At 46.8% G+C, this 21958-nt stretch overlaps 1 protein-coding gene across 1 annotated transcript in view; it reads right to left on the reverse strand.

The window, feature by feature from the left end:
• Positions 1–257: 257 nt before the first annotated feature.
• LOC142361432 (serine/threonine-protein kinase TNNI3K-like) overlaps positions 258–21958 on the reverse strand; it is an 89555-nt gene continuing 67854 nt past the window's right edge. Inside the window, 4 exon segments of the mRNA XM_075421416.1 lie at positions 258–3520; positions 9667–9836; positions 11619–11678; positions 21310–21419. Of these exon segments, the coding sequence (XP_075277531.1) occupies positions 3301–3520; positions 9667–9836; positions 11619–11678; positions 21310–21419 (560 nt within the window). The 3' untranslated portion in view covers positions 258–3300.

Raw genomic sequence — 21958 nt, forward strand, 5'->3', positions numbered from 1 at the left:
GATGGAAAAGCAGAGTGCTGTTTCTGTGTGTACAACTTTAAATGTACTTTTCTCTGTTCCCTCTTCCCCACCCTCCTTTTTTAAAAACGCAGGCGGTGTCACAGCAGGTCATGCCGGTGCTCCGTCTAGCCCTGTCCGCAAGCCTGTCCAATTCTGTGCCCCTCTGTTTTCAGCAGCTCGTTACGTGAACAATCAGTATATACCTCAGTACTGCAAGGTCAAAAAAGCTCGGTCACACAAAGTTTATATTCAGACACCTCAAATCATTTATTTTTAATTTTGCTTCTACAGTGACTGCATTTTTAGTTTTTCCATTTCTTGCTATTTTTAAGAATGCACTGTGTATCATATCGATGTAATTTGACTGCAAACACAGTCTGCATCTTTTTCTCTTGCATTTAGCTATGGGTTTTCATGTTTTATTTAATGTTTCATTATAATAGTGTCTATCTCCCTACTGAATCAGTTCCCTAATGGCATCTTTCTTATGCCACCTATGAGGTAGCAGTGTAATAAATACCTCCTGAATATTACCCAGGCTGGTTTAGCCTTCGCCAGGTTTCTTCCTCATCGGTAAAGAAACCTTTCAAGAGAGACAGTATTTTTCCTGAGGGTCCCTTCTGAACAAGAAGAAATACAAAGGAGCTAGGCATGGAGGTTGGGAATCGCTGAGGTGTACTTCGAGGGAATAAGGAGAATTTCTGAGCAAACAGGTTTTAAAAGTCGTTATAAAATACTAGTTTAACAATGGAAACAGCAGTAGATTTGAGAACTCTAAGGTCCAAGACAAATGCATCAAGTCGCAAACAGTCATAGAACATGGAGCATGAAATTGTGGTTTGTGTGTCCTCCTGTTCGCGTGATCTGTTCATCTATTGTTAGAGTGTACAAAACATTTTGGGGAAAACAAATGTTTGACATATACTTTGTGTTTTCTATTGGAGAGCAAACTTTGTTCTGAAAAGTCTTCCTTGATGACAGCGTTACTGCTAGACAAGCTTTCTGGATGTTTACTAACAGTAAAATGAAGTTGCATTCTTTTAACATGATTACTCACTTTAACTGTTACAACTGCACTAAATCTAAATTCCGTAAGTACCGTGTATTGATTTCATTACTGAAAGTAATCTGTATATAAACAGAAAATGGATTTTCTTCTGACAGATAAGTAATGAGAAAAAAGAATGAGAAAAAGCATACTGGCTAAACAGCTTTTGGAAAGTGTTGGGGTAGACTCGATCAAGTAGCAGCTGCTATGGTCTTTGAAGCAGTGTTCCTTCCAAGAAAATAAAACAAACCCAGGAGTGGAATCCTGGTGGTAGCCGTGCCTGGCGCCTGGGTCAGCAGCTGCCTCAGGCTCCGTCCGTCCTCCAGGTGCGCAAGGAGAGGCAGGAGGTGCTCCGTAGAGTGTTTCACATTTTCGTGCCTGGCCTGCTGTTGTCCTGCCCTGGTCTGCTCAGATGTGCTGGCCGAGCTGCAGCCAGGATGGGTAATAAGTATTGTCCTGCAAGAAAGTGTTGTTCTCTGGGATGCGCTATCCATTGCTGCTGTTCCTTAACCTGCCCTCTGGGCCAGGATGATCCCAGTTCCTAGGAACCGGTAAGTGTTGCACCGCCGTTCTGACATGCTGCGCGGGAGAGGGACTGTGGCTTTGACGCGGCGGTCGTCTCCGCTGGAATGCCTTAGCCTCGACAGCCTGCGGGTCGGACCACAAACCCGGGCTCGCACTCTCGTGGCAGGTGTTGTGAGCCCGGTGGGTGCTCACGAGGGTCCGCAGAGAACCCTGGCCCTGGCACGTGCAAATAAATGCTCGTAAAAAGCCCAGGTTATGCAATTCACGGATAGCTGCTGGGAAGCTCAGCTGCGTCTTTCTCACTGCGGGCAAAAACACTTTCGCTGTCCTCAGTCCTGCTGCCAAGGACCTAATCGAGGGAAACTTCTGTCAAGATTTGCTGAAAGTATTCTTTGGCCACAGCCCAAGAGAGCGTGGCTGTACTATAGGCAGCGCACAGAAGAGCTGGGTGTCAGCATCCCTCAAAACGTGACTTTTTTCATTGTCTGCACCGCAGCCCCATGAAGCCATCGCTTAAACAAGCAGTGTCTGCATTTAAACACACCAAATGTGTGGTCAGACGCTGCTTCACTTATTGCTCTTAAAATATGTGACTGAGTGGAACAGCTTGTGGCTAAACACTTCAGCTAGAAATATTTTCTTAACCTTTGAGTAAAGGCCTAAGACGCTTTATTTTGCAAACCTGCAAAGCATGTAATGTCCAGTCTCATTTAACTGTTCTTCGCAGCGCATCAATGAATTGCCCTGTTAGGAAATAAAGCATTTAGATCTTGAGGCAAATAATTTAAAAAAATCTTGTAATGGAATAAGCATAGATTTTATTTAGTAGGTAAGAAACATTAGACTGCTGTAAGTCTTTATGCCACTCCACACTTTCAGGCTAAATATTTTTCTTGTAAATTTTAGAAAGTGGATTTTGGTCAATATTAGCCATAGGTAATGTCAGCAGGCTTAATGAATTTATTCCACAGGTATTGAAATACCTGGATTTGTAATATTTTTCATTTTTAAAGTACAATCAAGGTTAATGTAATTTTTTACTAAAAGCATTAAAAATTATATTTTATTTAATAGAGCCCTATCATTTTCCCATATGCTTTTCTATCATATAGGGTTATGTGTGTGGATGTTCGCACACACATGCTGTAAGTTCATTTTTGGACTCCACAGTTAGGAATAAGCGGTGTTGTGTATAAGCTTCCACTAATTTCCACTGAGCCACAGGAAGCGCATGTTTGCCCATGAAATTTCTAATGCACCCATAGTCATTTGTGGTCTTTCTTACTCTCAATAAAATTATCGTTGTGAAGTACAAGATTGGAAAGTTCATGGAAATACTGAGAGCAAATCGGCTGTGCCATAGAGAATGTTAGTGTGTGAAGACTGGTAACAGTATTGGCGATCTGGGCATCCATCTGTCAAGGGCTAGCGGAGTGTAAAAATTAAAATACGCATCCATTGCACTTTGTGGAGTTTTGGTGAAAGGCTGTGGTAGACTTGAGGCATATTATTCGGCAGGTTTTTTTGTCAGTTTTAAATGCTGAAACGTGGCTTTACCCCATCAAGCTACAGAAAGTCAGCTAGCTTTGTTGATTTTCCTGTATCCACAATAAAATCTGAAAACCTGGAATGAATACCCTATGTGACTGAAGTCGCTAGTTTTGCTTTTGACTTAAGCAGGGGCCAGGATTTTGCCCCTGGCAAACGTGTTGATGGAGTAAAGGTTTCTAGAGTCCACCAGTGATCAGAATCTCTGATGTGAAGCAGAACAAGAGCTGCCGAGCTCTGGTGGAGTGCCCTGACAGCGAGTGCCACGGCCCCGCGTGCAGCTGCCAGACCTTCGCGCAGCTGCGCACCTTGCCACGCAGCTCGTTGAGTCGCTGGGTGCCGGCTGAGCAGGGCAGCAGTGGGCAGAGGAAGCACCGGAGCTGCAGAGCGCAGGAGTGGCTGCAAGGAGAACAGTTAGTCTGTAGCCGATGTAACGTCATTTTTGAGTTAACACGATGTTTTTGTCAAAAGAAGGAGAGAAAGAGAGGAGATGACAGATAAGCGAGTATTTGTATGTATCCTTGATGACACATTTGAAAAATAATGTCATTGTTAGGCCTGAGATAACTCTGCAGTGTATGCATTGCAGCTATTTATGAAGTGTGCATTTTTTAGCTATAACAAATTCTAGTGCTTCCAGCAAGGGCTCTCTTGTCATGTGATCAAATGTTATTAAAATCAAAAGGACTTCAGGTGACACTCCCTGACTATAACAATCTAAGTTTGATGTACACAGTTTGTGTATGTACTTTACTCATGTACCATTTTACAAACTCTAACTATCTTTCTTTTTCACAATCTGCTGTTAAGGTAGATGACAGCAATTTTCTTACGCAACCAGCTGGGATAACTTGTCCCAAGGAAATTGAGAACCCGTGCAAGGCCACACAGTGAAATTTAACAGCAAGATAATAGTACACTCTTAACAGGGTTGCTGGTTTCGAGTATCAGATGGCAAAAACACGACCGTCACGGCATCCTGGCCTGTGATTTTCCTCCAGTCTGAGTAATACAGGATGCAAGGCTGAAAACGACAGGCAGGTAGGACCTGATAAGAAGAGGAGGCATCTACTGAAATTTGGAGTTTGATTTTGTTAAGGCCTGGTGAGTTTCCTAGATGGATGCAGTTTTTATACAGGCCTTTAGGTCATTGCCTGGCTCCATCTATCCTGAAATGCAACTCGGGCTGGTACAGTCTCACATAAAACCAAGTTGAGTGTTTAACGATTGTATGCATGTCAGCTTTCTTTATTTAATTAGTTTTGTTGTGTAGTGCAATCATAGGGCTCATAATGAACATCATCTTAATGATTTCCCTGAATGCTTTGAAAGCATGCCATAATGAACAGAGATTTAGTCATATTGTATATATTACACTATGAAATTTGAGAGAGGAGCATTAGTTCAGTAACCTTTTAGGCAGGAAATTGAAATCTGAGAAATTGGGCTCTTAAAAAAGAACACAAGGGAAGGCAGCTGAAATAAAAATGAGCAGCTGAAAGGTGTCTGTGCCAGAAGGATTTAGGGAGCTGGCAAAAGAAAGTAAGCTCCAACAATCATTCGGACCTGCGTAGAAACGTTCTTGACTTGGGCAGGGAGTTTGTCTGTGCTGGAGCTCAGCAGTTCCAGCCTCTTCTCTTTCCTAAAGCTCTAATGCAGTAGCTTCGTTTTCTCCTCCCTGCACATGTGGAAGATTAATCCCTGTGCAAGCGCCACTGTAGTATTGTGAGAACAAAAATAGCGGTACTGTTCTTCTGTGCACTTCTTTTAATCCGCTGCCACAGAGAAGCCATTTCAAACACCTGTTTCATTATAAGGGCTCCAGAGTTCCTTGCACTTGATTTTCATAAAAATGCGTTTTCTTTTAATGTCCTTTTCACTTTCTGTGACATATCTGAATGTCACCAGAATGACACTGAAATGTATAGGAGCAACTTACAGCCTCTCAAAGTAAACGATGGATATGGATGTGTTGTATTTAGTTTGAAATAAAGATAATTTCAAAAGACTTAATCCTGCAAAGGCTCCTGATGAAGGACATTTAAAATCAGAAATAGGAAAATAATTTTTCATGTTTCTCTTGTAAGATTGGACATGACAGCATGTCCAATCATAGAACTGCAATAAAACTTCTAAAAAATAAATCAAAGACATTTGTACAGCTCAATATTCTGTAAACATTACAGCTGAAGACTTTACTCACTGAAAACCTTCCTCTTGACATTTTAGTGCTACTTGTGTAGATGTTAATTAGACCTGGCCTCACATGGCAGTCAGCGCAGTTATCCCTTCGGTTTGCAAACAGTCTGCAAACAGGCTGTGCAATTATTATTAATTCTTGTCTTCCCCCCCCCAGTTTCAGTTGTTCTGTAACTGCTTCACACAGCAGTTCGCATGATGTGAATGCTTCAAGAATTCGCCTGAAGGTTGCTTTCCTGGTGAACAAAGAAAGGTGTTGCTTTGACATCGCTGACTGACCGGATTGTCCTCCTGTGCCGTAGTTTCCAGGGGTCTTCCCTGAGTGTCCATACGAATGAATCTTCACCCACATACATGTTTGCAAAGAGAGAATACAAATACGGTACAGAAACTGATGACTTCTTTTTGATGTATTTCCATGAAGTAGATGGTACTAGAATATAAATAATACGCAAGGCATTTACTTCATTTAAAGCACATGATTTTGTCTCTGTCTTGTCAGGGAAATTTAATGTTCTTACTTTATAAAGCTGTTGTATTAAAATGCATTTTCTGTGCAGAAGTGAACGGAACATTTCTTGGGCTTTGGAGTCTGTCCTGCTCCTGTTTCTGTCATAATTTGCTTGGTCTGGATGGAAGAAAAGTCTTGTTCTTCAGGCCATGAGGAGTGACAAAACCTGTTTTGTCAATTCCAGGTTTTTTTTCCTGACATTTGACTCCCCGCTGTGACTCATCACTCCTCACCTCACTTCTGATGAGCATCCCTTTGCTCCACTAAGCTTGTAACTGCCTTAGAGCTGCTGGATCCCACCTCCGGTTACCGGTTACCGTCACAGTATGGGAGCCTCACCTCCCCTCCTGTCACCGCACCTTACCTCACCTCACCACTGGGCACCTCTCCTCCCGTCACCCCACCTCACCTCACCACTGGGCACCTCTGCTCCTGTCACCGCACCTCACCTCACCACTGGGCACCTCTCCTCCGGTCACCGCACCCCATCTCACTGCTGGACACCTCTCCGCCCGCCACCCCACCTCACCGCTGGGCACCTCTCCTCCCGTCACCCCACCTCACCGCTGGGCACCTCTCCTCCTGTCATCCCACCTCACCACTGGGCACCTCTCCTCCCATCACCCCACCTGACCTCACCACTGGGCACCTCTCCTCCCGTCACCGCACCCCACCTCACCGCTGGGCACCTCTCCTCCCATCACTCCACCTCACCTCACCACTGGGCACCTCTCCTCCCATCACCGCACCCCATCTCACTGCTGGACACCTCTCCTCCCATCACCCCACCTCACCGCTGGGCACCTCTCCTCCCGTCACCCCACCTCACCGCTGGGCACCTCTCCTCCCGTCACCCCACCTCACCGCTGGGCACCTCTCCTCCCATCATCCCACCTCACCGCTGGGCACCTCTCCTCCCGTCACCCCACCTCACCGCTGGGCACCTCTCCTCCCTTCACCTCACCTCACCGCTGGGCACCTCTCCTCCCACCACCTCACCGCTGGGCACCTCTCCTCCCGTCACCTCACCTCACCGCTGGGCACCTCTCCTCCCATCACCTCACCTCATCACTGGGCACCTCTCCTCCCGTCACCCCACCTCACCGCTGGGCACCTCTCCTCCCGTCACCTCACCTCATCGCTGGGCACCTCTCCTCCCGTCACCCCACCTCACCGCTGGGCACCTCTCCTCCCGTCACCCCACCTCACCGCTGGGCACCTCTCCTCCCATCACCTCACCTCATCGCTGGGCACCTCTCCTCCCGTCACCTCACCTCACCGCTGGGCACCTCTCCTCCCGTCACCCCACCTCACCGCTGGGCACCTCTCCTCCCGTCACCTCACCTCATCGCTGGGCACCTCTCCTCCAGTCACCCCACCTCACCGCTGGGCACCTCTCCTCCCATCACCTCACCTCATCGCTGGGCACCTCTCCTCCCATCACCCCACCTCACCGCTGGGCACCTCTCCTCCCGTCTCCTCACCGCTGGGCACCTCTCCTCCCATCACCTCACCTCATCGCTGGGCACCTCTCCTCCCATCACCCCACCTCACCGCTGGGCACCTCTCCTCCCATCACCTCACCTCACCGCTGGGCACCTCTCCTCCCGTCACCTCACCTCATCGCTGGGCACCTCTCCTCCCATCACCCCACCTCACCGCTGGGCACCTCTCCTCCCATCACCCCACCTCACCGCTGGGCACCTCTCCTCCCATCACCCCACCTCACCGCTGGGCACCTCTCCTCCCGTCACCCCACCTCACCGCTGGGCACCTCTCCTCCCATCACCCCACCTCACCGCTGGGCACCTCTCCTCCCGTCACCCCACCTCACCGCTGGGCACCTCTCCTCCCATCACCCCACTTCACCGCTGGGCACCTCTCCTCCCATCACCCCACCTCACCGCTGGGCACCTCTCCTCCCGTCACCTCACCTCACCGCTGGGCACCTCTCCTCCCGTCACCTCACCTCACCGCTGGGCACCTCTCCTCACGTCACCTCACCGCTGGGCCAGGAAAGGGGGGGTTCCCTGGGCCAGGGAGCTGTCACAGGTCTGCTTCAGGCTATCCCGTGATTTTTACCTAAACTAATAAACTTACCCCAAAACTCTCTAGCAGGTGGAGAGCTGGCCAAAACACTTGTCTTTGGCTGCGCAGCCACAGCTGCATTTTAGACATTTGAAGGAAAAAAGGAGCGCCAAGCTAACAAAAGCAGCGGGAGAGAAGACGCCTGTCTGGGTGCAGGCGTGACGCCCAGCACCTTCGCCTGCCACCTGACGGCACCAGTCTGGCGGGCCTCTCTCCCAGTACCTCACCACCATCCTCCAGCAGCACAGCCCATGCCCATCACTTAGTCGTATCACAGTTTGAGATCGAGACGAAAAACCAACACCTCAAATGCAGACCTGAGGAACACAACACCAGAAAATGGCACCTTTTCAACTACTTTGCCTTTCTACCAACCACAGCTGCTCTCGGGATCGCTGGTCTCTCCCCATGTTTTATTTTCATCACAGGCTCTTATGGCCAGGGAACTGGGTGTTCTTCCTGTCTATAAAACCCCCGCTCATTAAAGAAACTCCACTAACGCTGAGAGTCTAATAGAGGTGAGGGCATGTTAGAAAACAGTTTTCAGATGCTTGGTCAGACACAAGCTGTGCACTCCATAAAGGGGGCGTACACGTATAGATGTGACAGGAAACAAACTTTCTCATACATAATAAACATAATGGCATTTCAGTGTGACCCTTCTTCCCAAATTTGCTTATTTCTAGGATTTTCAGCTGGGTTTTCCAAAATGTGCCCTATTCCTCCTACTCAGAAGAACATGTCTGCCTTGTATTTTGGCAGAGATAACGAGCCATGCTTGCGATATGACTCAGCAAATTTACTTATCCCATTTCTGCGGGATGAGGTAAGCTCACTGGATAACTCTGGCCCCTTATGAGGACAAGGAAATCCTGCCCTCCTGTTCCGATGCGACACGCTAACACAGCCTGCTCTATTTTTCAGACAATACGTAGAGGTTGTACAGCCTCCAGTATAACAAACTGGTCTGGCAACCGCACAGCAGCTCCCGCAAGAGCCAGCTACCCAAAATGGCACTACTCCCCAGCAGTAACCACACGAGCAGTTCTCCCAGACGTGAGCGGTGCCCGCGCTGTGCGGGGCTGGTGCGGCGCTGAGCCCCGTGCCACCTGATGCCTCCAGCCACGTCGTTTGGCACTGAAATGCTGCCCAGGGTCTAACCTGGGGTCTCCATCTTGTCACACACCACAGTATTTTTTTCTTTATTTTTTTTTTTTCCAAAGAAAAATGTGTCTTTTAGCTTCTCTTTGGTGAAATTTTTCAAACTGAAAACACATTGTGATAAAAGCACTGGCCTTCCCAGGCCTGCTAGCAGGTAGTGAAGGTACATCCCTCTAATGACCACTCGTCTCTGTCCCTCTGGATGGGCGGTCATCGGTCTTTTGCTTCATGTGATCAAGCAGTGGTATTGTGCGTAGAGCCCGTACATGGCAGGACTTGATTTTCTGCTATTTTGATGTTACTCATAATGAAAAATGCAAATGCTTAACTGTTGCCTTGGCCACAGGACAGCTTCCACAGCATTCAGACAACCCAGACACCCTGTGCCACAGCAGTGACAGGATATGACAAGACAGCAGCAGTGCTTTCCCAGGTCAGCCCTGGGGTGTGTTTCTGCCGCCGGCTTCCCACCTCCCCTGGCCAAGCACAGTCCCTGCTGCGGGGAACGCCTGCTCTGGGCACGGGAGACGTGCCGTCCCGGGGAGGACCTCCCCGTCTCCTCAGCCCCACGAGGGCTGGGACGTACCTCTGAGACCAGGCAGCATAGGCTCGGGCATTCAGTGCGTACTCCAGTTCAAAGCGACTGCGCAGCGCTGCGACGTGGCTGCGGCCAGGGCCTCCCCGTGTGACGAGGCAGTCTGACGAGGAGGAGGGAGACAGAGAACCGCTGCTGTTGCTGGAGGCGGGAGACATTAACTGGATTTAAAAAACAAAAGAAAGAAGGCACTGTTATTACATGTTTAAAAGTCTTTCCCCAGCTCTTTCTCATAAGTTGCATGTCCCATATTTCCTCTGCAGTTTGGCTGAAAGCAGCAGTGTCTCCTGACTTCCATCAGCTGAGGAGAACTGTTTGCTGCCTGCCAAAAGCGGTCAATTCAGCATCGCCCGGGGCTCTCCAGCTGGGGCTGGATGGCTTTCCAGCAGACACGCTTCAGTGCAGCCTGAGTTACCTGGCTTGCGACCGCCGCTGCGCAGCTGGGAGACGTCACTGCGTGCCCAGCCGCAGCCACGGGCCGCTGTTAGGTGAAGGTGGCAGCAATGCCACCCGCAGCCATCCCGCCCGGCGTCCCGGCGTGGGGTGCAGGCGTGACGCCGCCCGCAGCCATCCCGCCCGGCGTCCCGGCACGGGGTGCAGGCGTGACTCCGCCCGCAGCCATCCCGCCCGGCGTCCCGGCGCGGGGTGCAGGCGTGACGCCGCCCGCAGCCATCCCGCCCGGCGTCCCGGTGCGGGGTGCAGGCTGAGGGGAAATGCCAGCGCAGGGCCAGTGCATCGCTCGCCGTGTTCGGACGCATGGGCCAACCACACAGCGCGGGCACCTGAGGCCGCAGGGACGCAGACTGGCTGACGCACGTGGTCCCTGCCACTCCTGGCTTCTGGGTACTTTAAAGGAGCAGAAATGTTTTGCTGAGAGAGGAGAAAAAGGAGAGGAAATAGAGGAAGAAAACTCTCCACCTTCATCCTTCATCAGCTGCAGCACTTAATTTACTCGAGATCTTGTACCTTAAAACTCCTCTCAGACAAGGCTTTGCCCTGGACTCAGTGGAGCTGAGGTCTAAATCCCCAGCTAAATAATGCTTGCTTTTTTTCTTTTTGTAGGTAAGCTCTTGCCGCAGATTTCTTCCTGCATGCACTGCTGCCTATGTATCACAGAAGTCCGGTCTCCCGTGAGATTACACAGCTTCTCACAGCTTCTTGTGATATAGAGCTTCACTTTTTTTTTTTTTTTTTTTACACTTAAAAGCTCCCATCTACGCATGGAGCAACCAGCTGCAGGTAGAGCATGAAGAAATACAATAGATTATGGGTGTCTTCTCTGACCCTTAAGCTCAAGAGCAGCGATCCATTTTAAAAGGAGGTGTTTTGGGTTTTTTCCGTGTTTTTTTTTTTTTTTAAGAACTCTTACATGCATACACACTCAAATACTCAGAGAAAATGTAATTTCAGAAATTGCAGCCCTGAGTCATTTACTTTGTTATGGCCACTTATCTTACCCCAGGCTGAAGGCTGACACATCCTTCTGTGTCACAGCCACAGTCCAGAGCAGGAGTTGCCTTTGCATTTATCCTTTGTGTGGTTTCTCTTTTCACCATTCTCCCAATGGTCTTGGCCAGTTTGTCTTTTCTTCTTTTTAAACCAAGCAGTCTTGAATCGGATGAATGGGAGTAATTTCAGAATTCTGCGCAGGACTGCTGTGAAGGGCATCCCCACGGCACTGGTCCTGCTCTCTCTGCCCTGTACCTCGCTGATGCTCACAGCCGTATCCGGTCCCTGCCTCCTCCTCCTCCTGGCACCTGTACAAACCTGGACTGACAATGGGCCTTACAAATGCAGTGTGTTGGCCAGCAATGGGACAAAGCAGCTCAAGCAGCCTGCAGGCTCCAAAGCCATCCCTTTCCTCAGGGGCTGCTGCCCTCCCCGCTTGTGCTCCCGACCAAGCAGCACACACAGACACTCTGTAGTGGAAATGGGGTCCTTACCTCGATATTGCACAGACAGTCCTCTAGTTTTGTGACTACTTCTGAAAACTCTGGTCTCCCCTGTGAACACAACAGAAAAAGCAGAGCTGTGTTAAAAATAGCAGGGGCACAAATCTTCTGCGATTAAGCTGACTCACAGGTACGTGATGAATCACAGCTCCCCTCCATTCCCCTTTCTCTGAATTTCACGGCTTTGTTTTCAGTCTGCTTGGGAACCTGGTGGGAACTAATCCTGATAGCATTCAGTCCCTCCTGTGTGCTGAGTGGTGTGCTCAGGAGACATCACTGTGTCCAGTGATTACACACACTAGATAACGAAGGGAGGCACTTTGAAAGCATTGCTTGTTGATCTGCAGTGAGTTTACAGTCACGCAGTAGATCTGTATGGAGGGGTTTAGGATAGGCTGGTGGCTGCAGAGCAAACCTTGCAAACGCTGACAAGAGGGTGATAATGCTGCTTTGCTTTTCTCTGCCCAGAGGTCCTCCTGAAACTACCCCAAGGCCCTCAGAAGTAACTCAAAACCTTTGTACTGAGAATGGTAGCAAAGCACCTTTAATGAAGCTCATTTTAATAAGTTTTTGCCCACACCTTGTGCAAAGTTCAAGCCATCCACTGGCTGATTGAGCTATCAATTGCCTTATAATTCTATCATGCAGCTCTAAAACATTAGCAAGATTAAGTGATGCTGGAGTGATACTGATGAGTAACAAAGTGCATTAGGATTCTGAAAAGATGGTTTCTTCTTATTGGGGCTAAATGAGCTGTGGAAATGCTAACAAGATACAGTGACTGTATCCATTACATAGTGCTTGCTTAAGTCAACAATTTAATATGACACCTTATTAATAAACTTAAACAGAATGTAAGTTACATGCTGATGATTATTAGCAGCTACTTTATAGTTACGTGGAAACCAAAGCACCTGCCCTAACATTAACTCATGAAGTGCAAAGACAAGAGCATATTCAAGAATCCAGTAAACGCTAATAACAAATAAACTAGAGACAAAATAAAACAGCTATGCCCTGCACTGCAAATACATTTTATCTGCAGTTCTCACACTGATACATTATGTACATAACCAGTAAGGAGTACAGTAAGGAGGCAAAGCTCATTGCAGTCAATCGCTTGCCCAAAGTCACACAAACCTCCCTCTTCCTCTGTCTCGGTAGAGCACTTGAGATCGTGCTTTGGTTCACTAAACCAGGTAAGAAAGCTCCCAAGTATCCAGCACAAGGACAGGTTTAGGCACATGATAACCTGTCTTTCTAAGCTAGGCTATCGAGAAAAGGGACTCCAGGCCACTAATAAAGAACTCTGTTTCCAGCAGGAAATTCAAAGTCAGAGCATCTGGTTCAGTAACATGAAGCTGTAATATGAAACAAGGCCTCCTGTAACACCGGACAGTTACACAGGTTCCAAAATCTGCGCCCATTCATCCTAAATAAAACTTCCATGTTGTTCAATGAGGACCTTGAATGCCAGAATGCCACCAGGAAACCAACCAGCCAACGTTTCCAAACCCAAAGCCTACCCCTGCAATGTGTTTCCTAATGCAGCTAATGCACTTTGTCGAACATTTTCTAACCGAACTGGATTTCCAGTCTCTGTGGGATATTTCTTGACTTTTCAGACAGTTTAGAGCCACGTGCAAAAATACCTGTGCAGTTGCTGCAGCAGTGTATGCAAAGATGGCATTACAGAGCACACAGGGCCCTTGCCTGGCTGACACACAGAAGCGCATGAAGGACCTACCTATCTTCATAGTCTTCCAGATGAGCCTCCTAGAGATGACATTCACCTGGCTGCTTTCTATTTTCCACCACCAAGGAACACTGTCAAAGCCCAGAATTTATGAACAAACCCATCATTCTTATGATCTACAAATGCCAGAGCAGTAACTCTGTCAGTAAGACGGCCTCAACTCAACTGAGCCAGCACAGGTGCCCACACGCTCCAGTACCTGCAGCTGCATTTTCATGTGCAAATACACAGATCTGTGTATAGACCCTCCAGTCAGCAGATACAGCTGCGACGTAGCATCAGAAAAGTACCGGTTATCAGCCCTGCTTTGGGAGATTTGACCCTCAGTATAAGGACAGAGATATCCAGACTAGTTAGGGGAGGGTCACTGTTGTCCCTCTGCCGTGGTTGGTCTCAAGCACCATTAAATCCTGCTGTGGCCCTGAAGGCTACCAGTTTGAGGATAATGGTGTTTTTGCAATCTTGCTTTAGTTCATGTTCCCATTAGTGCAGAAACAGCAACAGACTGCAAAAGCCAACATAAAATGATCTTTCTGTAACCACCATTTTACAATCTCAGAAGGGAACACTTGTGTATTTTATTTTCTTTAATGCTGTTGCTACTGAGCTAATTGGGATAATCAGATGGACTTCCCCAATCATTAAAAACCAGTCGCAACTGCAGCATGTGATAAAAGTGCTGTAGCAACTACCTTACTGCAACAACTCCTTGTTAAATCAGACTCCTATCCTGCAGACATTGCTGGGCTCCGAAAGACAGTCATCACAGCAAATGCAACACACATTTTTGAAATTCGCAGTACAGTTACTTTCTATCCTAAAGAAGAGTTTATTAATTGTAACACATATCTGAGGTTTGTCTTTATCAGCATTAATCAGTCGCACATGAAAATTCCCAGGGTATCAGCTGGGGAAAAAATACTCATTGTGTTTACTATTTTAAGCCTCTCAAAATTAAATTTCTTATCATATAGGGGGAAAACTGAAATAATAGGAAGACCCATAGAGTTTAGACAGCTGTAATAGGAGAGGCCCATTTTAGGATCAGTGATGTAGCTGATGAGAACGAGCCACTCTGGGCGAGATGTGCGTGTGAAATGCATACATCATTGCCTTGCACCCTGCCTGGCTCTAAGTGTTGTTGCTTTCTCACTTCTCTAAGCAATGAAAAATGCATCCCAAAACAACAGCAATGATAATAATAAGCAATGTAGTCATTTTGAAGTATAATAGAACAGATGGCTTTCAGTTTTTCAAACAAATATATCATGTCATGGCGTAGGAAAAAACCAAACTAATAGTTTAGATGCGCAGGAGAATTACATGATGCTTCTGATAAATGATAAATGATCCAGTGCCTGGATGGAGCGGGAGGCTGGAGGAGGACTGGGTCCCTATGATTCAATCCAAGCAAGACGGAGATTGTGGCAGTGAGCTGGGCGACGCATCTGGGCAGACTGACAGAACCGGGAACTGACGGCAGACTGACTGCAGCTCGGCATGCAGAGAGGGAGCCGGTGGGGAGCGGCATGGACTTCTGCCCGGCTCCCTCAGGGGCTGTGGCGAGCAGCATTTTTGCCATGCAAGGCTGGCAAAGGCGCGTGCGTGTGTGCGTGCGTGTGTGTGTGTGTGTACTTTTCTGGCTTTCTTCTCCACAGGACTGAGGTTATGATTGCCTGGAGTCTGGCCACGTATTCCTGAAGTCTCATCCTGGGACCGGGCTACACCATCATCAGCCACAGCTATCGGTAGGCTTTGGGGAAGTGCATGGAGCTGGTGTAACCTCCGGAGCTGTTAATGCTTTGACACGGGGTTGTCCGAGAGACCCTCCACATGCTTGTGTGCTGATGTTCCCTGTTCTCCAGGCCACGGCTGGAACAGCCCTGCTATGGAGAGGGGTCCTGTGGGTGACCCCTCGTCTGTCCCAGCAGACACCAAGCCAGCGGGCACCAGACTGGGACTTCTGCAATGCACAGCTGTCCCCAGGCCTTTGGGAAGGGTTTACACCTGACTGTTTTCGTTCTGTTTTAGTACCTACAATATATTTGCCATTGGATGTTTAGTGAACTGTCAACATAGTATAAGTACTCCTTGAATAACATTAATTAAAGGAACAGACACCTTCCTGCGATTTCAGAAATTACAAAGCTATGAGTAAATTTTTCTCCCCCAATAATGGAAAAGAAGCACCTTCTTTGCATTGGAACAAGTGAAAAACATGGTTTACTAGCTCCAAAGATCATAAATATGATCTGTTTAGGATTAAAGCTACAATAGGAAACAGAGAACAAGAGCCAGAATATTTCTATAATTTGTAAATCATGTTCATGTCTCTCTTTTGCAGCTGCTCCTGTCAAAACTAATGCCTTACACATCGCTTATGGGATGCTCACAACAAGTCGAGGGTGTTCTGTGCCCTGGACAGAAGGAGCCATTCCAGGAGATGGGAAGGCCCTGCAGGATGAAGGAGAAGCGATGGAGTCCTGGCAGAGGTGGTTTCCTTGCCTGGAGCTGGGTGCGACCGCCCGGGAGGTGCACTGGCCATCTGAGCCACTGCTGAATATTCAGCACTGGTTTTGCATGCGACACCCCAGACAGTGTGCGCAGCTGTCACTGTCATGTCTTTTAGCTTCTTGGGGCATCTGCAGTATTTTCTCTGTCCTCAAGTCCCATATAACACTTCATCCTTGTCACCTACATTTTCCTTTCCCACTGAAGTGCGGGAACCCTTGTTCCTGTGCGCTGACCCTCATTTTTGTACAGCTGCCAAAAGCCACCCTTGAACACACTCTTTCATCTTACAGCTTTAAATTTTGCCTGCAGCCATACCACCACCTGCAGTCAAATCACCTAAGGCTGAGATCTCACGTGAGCTCTCAGGCTCAGAAAGCTTAGGCATAGTCTGTGCTTGGACAAAGGTCTGCTGGGAAGCAAAACAAATCATGACAGCCCATCTTGGAGCCCAGCAGTTGTTTTCTTAACTTCTTTTAAGTCTTCCTATTGCTTGGGTTAATCAGGGCTTTGCATTTGTTATTGCTGCTCATGCAGCCTTTAACACCTGAGGCTTGCTCCTCCTCTCCCTATGGACTGCAGGACCTGTTCCGAGTTTTCAAAAGGCACAGTGTTTTATCTTTTATCTTCTACACTGTCACTATGTGTTTCCAGTGAGCTCTGTCTTCTGTGGATGTGGCTTTCCTGTCTTTGGCTAGACCAGTTCTACTAAGCCATGTGTCAATAATCAAAACTATCATCTTTACAAGACAGCGAAGAAATTTTCTGGTGGGGCGATTCTTCAAAACAGCAGAGAAGTTCTGGTCCATAGTTACGGCATCTACAGTACTAAGAGCCTTGCCGGGAGGCAGAGACGCGTTAGTGATAAACTCGGCTCAGCATAAGTGTGAAGCTGGATAAAGTCTACATGGCCTGAATTACACGTGGACAAACACGTTCTCATGTGCAGTTACTCAGAATGCCTCATCATCTGGAGAAAGGCTGAGGGGCCATCATCGGTGATTGACTGCAGAGACTAATGGGATCTCTGCAAGGCTGAGGGGCCATCATCAGGCGATTAACTGCAGGGACTAATGGGATCTCTGCACTGCTAGAGAACATGCCTGCAGAGCTGCCCTGCCCTCCATCTAACATTCGCTCTGCCAGAGCTTATCCAGTGTTCCAAGACAATCTGTGTGCACTGGACTGCTGGTAAGATGGTATGGCAGAAGACTTTAATTCATCTTACTGTCCTATCTCAATTTCCAACCACTGTAGAGTACAAGAAAACTACCATAGTATTTTCAAATATCCATAAGTTTATGTATGCAAATTTGTCTTTTAAATTTATTATTTGTTACAGGAGTTGTTGGTCTCTCTTGTTTAGTCTTGGCCTTCTTTATGTGGAAACTTGAACAAGGTAGAGCAAATGAACACGCATCAGGAAACTCCAGATGCATCCCAGTGTGAACATGAGCCATGAAATTACCTCACTACAGGATCCTGTAACTACTGCTTAGCTTAGGAAAATGAAATAATTGTCATGCCTATGGTTGGGTCTGACAAAGAAATGTGCCACTTCCTGCAGGAAAACAGGCCTCATGCAATCCTAAAGGCAAATACGATGTCCATATGCCTGCAGACATCACTTGGGGGCACTCAGAGGGACACTGATCACAAGGAGTGGCTCCGTCCCTTGCCTCAAGCGCAGGGTGATGGAGCTGTGCTCTCAAGAGCTTTACAGAAATGTGCCTGTGAATGAGGACACCGAGGCCCTGAAAGGGGATTTCTAGAGAGCTGTTGCTCACCCAAGCAGTCTGGGCCAGTGGGAAGATTTGCAGGTCCAAGTAAGGGATTGTTATGGTTTCCTAACCTTGCAGTCAGGTTAATAGTAAAGCCTGCAAAAGATAATACTGGACTAATATGAGGGAGGGACAAGAAAGCAGTATATTTGGTTTGACTGAAAAGCAGAGGAACAGTACAAACCACAAGTTTTTCCTACTCTATCCTTCAGAAAGCTGATGGATGTTTTTAATCAGCAACAAAATTATCTTTAGAAAATGCCTCACACATGCACAGTACTCCTGAGTAACAACAGCGTGCCATTGAGGACAGTGGTATTTGAATAAGTTTAACAGTAGAGGGGCTGTCTTTAGAATAATACAATACTATTACAGCATTCTGCAGTACTCTCTGTGGAAGGGAGCATGAAGGGGATCCTCTACGTTCTTGAGAATGAAAGCAAGAAACATGCCCTGGTTTTGTAACTGGGATGATGGAGTAGATCGGAAACTTCTGCCAGAGAGATGCATTTTTTTTTAAAGTCTTTTTAAAAGGCACCCAGATAATACACTGAACCACATTACTTTGAACTTGAAGGCAGATTAAAAATAAAGATTTTGTTAGTGAAAACAATTTCTGCTACAGAATCTGATTTGAATTACTGTTTTGGAGGCAAGACTTTCTTCCATTCCTCACCCCTCTCCTTGTGATCCTCCTTAGTTCTTCTCTCCTGCTACTCAGACAAGGTCTGCCTTCTCTGAGAAAATCCCCCCCTGAAAATTCCCTTCTCAAGAAAATTGTACCAATGTTACACCATTCATAAAAGTTTCTATCTTTCTGTGACATAAAGAGAGCTAGACAGACTGTTCTTGCAGCCTTTTCACTGCATTGCGCATTTTTTCTGAGCGCCATATAAATCTGGCTGTCATCTGTTATCCTTCATCACTCTTTGATTATCCATTCTGGTTTCACAGAGCAGCACAGTGGCATCCAGCCATCCTGATCATCAAAAATTTCTTCCTTATATCCAATCTGAATCCCCCCTCTTTTAGTTTAAAACCATTACTCCTTGTCCTGTCAAAACAGGCCCTGCTAAGAAGTTTGAAAATACAGCACAATACTTCAGCCAAAGCCAGGAATGCAAAATCCAGACCCAAAAATTTAACTATAATAGAAACGTCAAGAATTTGGGAAGCACATGAGAATGTTCACAAGGAGGCCTGCCTGTTCAGAATTCCATAATTCAGCTGCTGCCGCACAGGCTTCTGCAAAGAATGGTACAATTTCATCAGAAATGAACACTGTTCAATGCTAAAGTGAAAAGTTGCCAAGTTCATACTTTCGTATTCTGGTTAACTGGCAGTTACTAGGAGTAAAAAGAAGAATCTGATATTGCAGACAACCTGAACACGACTGATAACACTGGAGAAGATGGAACAAAACTACAGAAAAGAGGAAATATGATGCCAGCTAATGAAAATGAATTGAAGTTGAAAACATTACTTTTCAGACACACAATCTCAGATACCAAAACAGAAAATATTCTATAAATTTTGGATGACGCGAAGGGCAAAACATACCAACACTACAAAAAGTTTCCCCTAGTACAGTCAGTATCCTCAGTCCTGCAGAAAATGGAAATATATTACTGGGCAGTGATACCAGTCTTCAAATTAACAGTGCTGTGCATACAGAAGACATGCAGGATTCACAAGACTTTAAAAACAATCAACAAGACAAGGATGAACTTGAAGAAGCTGAAATGCCACCAGAAGAACACGAAGAGGCTTTGTTGCCAGAATTAGGAGATGGTAGTTTTGAGGCAGAAAATGAGCTGCCGTTAATTCTTTGCAGAATAAATGAAGCCGAAAACTCCACTACAAAAGCTGTGTTGTGCCCACCATCTGTGGAATATGCTAACGCATCCCCTTTGGAGGAAAAAGAAAGGGAGGAAAAACCCATCATGACAGTGCTCTTTTTCTTCCTTCAAATCTGAGGCAAACTGCCCCAGCCTTCCTGAAAGCTATTAGCATCATCATGGTGGGAAATTTCAGCAAGTCCAAAAACATGAAATAGCTTTTGATTTAAGTATCAGAAAAAATTAAAGGTAATTCAGCTCAAGTAATTTTACTCAATTAACTGAGCAGTGGTTTTGGTAATGGGAGGAATCAGACAGGAACGGCATCTGGTTGTGTCAGAGCCAAACAGAACACATAAGTGAGAGGAAGGTAAACCAGCAAAAGTTCACTGACTGGAGCAGCCACTGATGTTTATGACCTGGAAAATAAAGCCTGAATTTAATTTAATGTAAAAATTTACATTTACAATTCGCAAAACCACGTCTGATCTGTAATGTGCAAGTTGCAGTACTTGGATTTCTGTGCTTCTCTTACTACTGTTTATTTGATGGAAAGCACAAAATCTTTTCTATACCTGCATCTATTAAATTCTATCTTAAATTCACGTGGCTTGAGAAGTTTTCTGGTCTTCATTCCCTCGCAAAGCACCGGTACCCACCGAGTTCCTGGCAGCAGGGACTGACATTTGGCTCTCTCCAGGACAGGTCCCCTTCCATTCACACCCCGAAAGCTGCTGTTCGGATCCCTGGGTGGTGAGCCTATAGCCGGTCACTGCTTGCTCTCCAAACGGTTAGCTACAGCCGCTGCTCGGAAGCTGAAGTTTAGCACAGAAGGAGCTCTGAGCAGATCCAAAATATTCTTAGCTCTCTATTTCCTTAACTTCCAAATCTGTGGGTCTGAAAATTTATCACTAAACTATCACCTGATTAGGACTAGTCTCTTGGACCAGACAATATGTCCTCACTGGTCTGATCTACTCTGGTTGAGAGGAGAAAACCATATCGCTTTCAAAGCAAGAAACACAGTGAGAAGTAAATATATATTAAGTGGTGTTTCCTGGAATGCAATTACACAAGATCAGTAAGCAGAGTTTATCTTACAGCAACTTAAGAAAAAAACCCCACGAAACAGTGAGAAGTTCTGGATATTACGAGCTGAGTGGCTGCCACGAAGAAGAAAGAGTCCCGATTGCTGCCTATTTCTCTCAGAAATGGGGTTTCTCATAACCTCTGACAGTGTGTCCTATCCCCAGCTGTTCCCAGAGCAGGGACATTTCTGTGCCAGAAATGCTGGGGACAGGACTTCTGATTGTCTCCAGATCGTTCGGCCTGCTACACACCTCCTGTGCTCGTATCCTATTCGTGTGTCAGGGAACAGCCTCAGCACATGGTGTCAAAGCAGTCAGAAGTTTATACATTTCCAGGGTAACTTGGTCCCTCTTTGTGATGGCATGGATTTCATTTTTCACACGGAAACAATCAAGAATTCATAAAAAATGCCTACAAAAGTCTGAAAGCAGCAAGTATTTTTGTAGTCACTCAGTAATAAGTCATAAATACATAATTACTTAAAGTTTCATTGAATGGGTAAATGTTAATTTCCTTTCCCCCTCAACCCACCAACTCTTCCGTATTTCTTGACATACACCATAATCTGTCTCGAGGCTTTCTGCAACAGCCCTTGCCTCAGAGGCCAGGCGTTTGGGGCAGCCACGTGCAGTCAGAGGGAGGGCTGGCCGCAGCAGCAACGCCCGCTCCCCTGGTGCCTTCCATCTGCGCGAGGCGGGGGCACTCACCTCGGGGCAGGCGTTCCAGCCCCTCATCAGCAGGGCGGAGATGGGCTTGGGGATGGAGTACCCGATGGGCGGGCGGATGTGGTGGTATGCCATGTCTGCTGCCGCCGCCGCTGCAAGCGAACAGCCCGACAGAAACCCGTTAGCACCCAGCCACCACGCACGCTCCTGGCACAACACAGCCTCGTCACTACCGAAATACACCCCAGCAGGTACAGAGGCGTCGAACCATCGACCCCATAGGTGAAGTCTTGTAGCTTACAAGAGGCTTTCCAATCCATACTGTTTGTAACGATAGCTAAGGCAGTCCATAACCCTGAATGGAACACATTGCTGTTAAGGCTGAGCATGGGTGAAGACAATCTAACTTACCTTGGGGGAAAAAAATGAGTTAACCTTCAACTCACTTTTAGAAAAATTTAGTAACTTCATTACTAAGACAGGGTGACAGGTAGACTCCATTTGCGGATAAATTGGTAACAGACATATAAAATAACCCATGGCTAGTTCTGTTGCAGTCCAAGACAAAAATTAATTTTAAGTGTTTCTTTAGTAAAAATTTAGTGAGTGACTTTTTATAAGTGCAAGCCACTAGTGACTGAGAAAAAATTGCCAAAATGTTTTCCTAGTTGTGTTTACATGTTTAGTGAAT

This window comes from Opisthocomus hoazin, chromosome 5 (assembly GCF_030867145.1).
Source record: "Opisthocomus hoazin isolate bOpiHoa1 chromosome 5, bOpiHoa1.hap1, whole genome shotgun sequence".
In the NCBI taxonomy this organism is placed as follows: Eukaryota; Metazoa; Chordata; class Aves; order Opisthocomiformes; family Opisthocomidae; genus Opisthocomus; species Opisthocomus hoazin.